Source organism: Aplysia californica, unplaced genomic scaffold (genome assembly GCF_000002075.1).
Source record: "Aplysia californica isolate F4 #8 unplaced genomic scaffold, AplCal3.0 scaffold00193, whole genome shotgun sequence".
Classification (NCBI taxonomy): Eukaryota; Metazoa; Mollusca; class Gastropoda; order Aplysiida; family Aplysiidae; genus Aplysia; species Aplysia californica.
In genome coordinates, this window is record NW_004797463.1 from 195,940 (window position 1) to 198,552 (window position 2,613).

The 2,613-nt window shown below is 37.6% G+C and overlaps 1 protein-coding gene across 1 annotated transcript in view; it reads left to right on the forward strand.

Moving 5' to 3' along the window:
- LOC101861506 (organic cation transporter protein) overlaps window positions 1-2,613 on the forward strand; it is a gene marked incomplete in the record, with an annotated part of 14,930 nt that overhangs the window by 6,040 nt on the left and 6,277 nt on the right. Inside the window, 2 exon segments of the mRNA XM_035969894.1 lie at window positions 214-317; window positions 1,321-1,475. Of these exon segments, the coding sequence (XP_035825787.1) occupies window positions 214-317; window positions 1,321-1,475 (259 nt within the window).

Below are 2,613 nucleotides of genomic sequence, written 5' to 3' on the forward strand. Positions count from 1 at the left end.
GGGGGGGTTTCAGGGGGCAAGGCATTTGCCCATTATTTTTGTTGTGCAATATTCTGTAACATTTTCATAAACCGCTGATTCGCGCAATTTTCATGGCCGTATTTGTTTTCAGCATCCAAAAAAAGGTTAGTCAGGTCACCGAAAACAGTGCTTTTGCTTGCGGGTGCATAAGTAAAAATTTACCTTTTTTCCTTTGTGCTTTTTATTTCTCAGTACGACATGGTGTGTGAGAATGAGATCTTGGTGTCTCACTTCAAGATGATAGCCTTCATCGGTGGCCTCATTGGAGCTTTTGTGAATGGAATTCTGTCCGACCTGTGAGTGTCAACAATGTTTTGTCTTGGTGGACTGTTTTGTTCTTATCTGACCATACAAAAGTCTGTCACAATAGCATGCTTTGAACTCTACTGTTGCTTCATTTTTCTTGAATGCTGACATATTTTCATCTTTTATGTAGTTTTGTTCTTTCTTTTTGACAGAGGAGAAAAGGTGTGGGTGGTTCGCGGGTGCTCTGGTGTGGTTTGCTCCTTCTTTCCTATCGAACATCTATCGTCCTTATCTCCCCTCCATCTATTTTGTGTTTGTTACTCTCTTGTGACACCTCTAATCTTCGGCACTTGTATGACTTTGTTATGTTGCAAGTGCCGTAAAACTCTTACAAAAACTAAACTAACTCTGCTGTTGCATCATTTTTCCTAAATGCTGACATATTTTCATCTTTGATATAGTTTGGTTCTTTATCTTTGACAGAGGAGAAAAGTTTAAAGGACAAGCTTAGGATTCTCAGAACATAACCAATTACCCCTAAATGCTTCTCGATTGTCTGCTGTGAAGGAACTATAGGAAGAGAGCTGTTTTCTTAATGACATAAAAGACGGAAAAAATTTCATTCTTAGGGCTTGAAATTGTCGCTGGGGAGGAATGTAATTTCAGTTTTGAAAGTGTTCTTTTTTCTTTTGCTTTTATCTTTCTATTTGTTAGTAAAAAAAGGAAGCATACTTTTTTCATTAGCAAGGCATGTAATGACGATTAGACTTAATTATTCTTTTAAAAGTTGTAGCCTAGAGGTGCCTTTTTACAATTATTTCGTTTGGGTCAAGCACTGCTTCGAAAACCTTTTTTTTGTATTGCAATTTTTTTTAATACATCTTTTTAGTGTTTACCATGTGACCAGAAAGAGACTGTATTTCTATTCTTGAATTACATTTTTGTATATTTTTAACTCCCATGATCTGTAAGCATCGTAATGCTTGTTTTAGATTGTTCTGATAGCTTTATGCGTTGCTATTTCTATATTGTTTTTTTAAATTTCTCTTTCAGATTTGGTCGGAAGAGAGTGTTCCTGTGCTGTCTCGCATTTTACACCCTTGCGACTGTCGTGCTCATCTTTTCTCCCAACTACCTTGTCTTCCTGGCTATGAGATTCTTCCAAGGTGTATTTGGAAGTGGCGTCTTTATGATTTCATTCGTGTACGGTAAGTTATTGCATGATTATTTTTGTGCCCTCAAGATATGAACCTGCCTGTCTTATTTATTAACAATTGAATGAGAAAGATTTTGAATGAGAAAGATTTACATCTAGCCTTCTCAGACAAAGGCAAAAAATCTTGGAGGTCCCGTGTTCAAGTTGCGCACTTTAAAGATCCCTTGGTGGTCCTAAAATCGATAAGAGTAGGCTTTCGTTGCCACCTGCACAAAGGTCAAAATTAATTCCTCCTACGAAACTGAAAATGTTTAATGTGTCCAACGCACCCATATGACCATATGCAGTTTCGAGCACGGTAAAACACTTACAATTTAAATTAAAAAAAAAATAAAAAAAATTCATTTGTGTAGCTGCCAACCGTTATGTAAATATGTTTTTAAGACGTCTTTGAGAATCTGAATACTGATGTCAGTTTTATTGTCGGAAAGAACAACGTATTCTCTGTTTTCTAATATTGCTTATTACAGACTTGCTGATGCTTTAAAAAAGTTCAGAACTTTCAAGACGGGATTTGAGAGTAATATTGAGAACAAAACCCACCAGTCAGTTAGTAGTTATGTCCCTTATCAGAGTTCGCTATGCGGGTGGTTGGCGGGTGCTCTGGTGTGGTTTGCTCCTTCTTTCCTATCAAACATCTATCGTCTTTATCTCTCCTCCTTCTGTTTTGCATATATGTTACTCTCTTGTAACACCTCGAATCTTCGGCACTTGTATGACCTTATTGTGTAGCAAGTACTGTAAAACTCTTACTAAAACTGAAAAGAGTTCGCTATTTAGGCTGCCTGCCCAAAAGCCAGGCATGTTCTGTTTGGAAAAATTGCGTCAGAATCTGTGTGTTTCTGTCCATAAGGCACAATTGTCAAAAGCTTTTCTCAAAGATAATGAACATTTCTGTTTTTACCCCTTTAACAGTTTTCTGAGAGTCTGTTTCTGCCAGTAATGAATAATTAATCCACAGGAGTCAGCATACAACTGACACACACACTGACTCATGTTGACACACACACTGACACATATTGACACACACACACTGACACATATTGACACACACTGACTCATACTGACACAACCACACTGTCACATACTGACACACACACACTGCCACATACTGACACACACACTGTCAC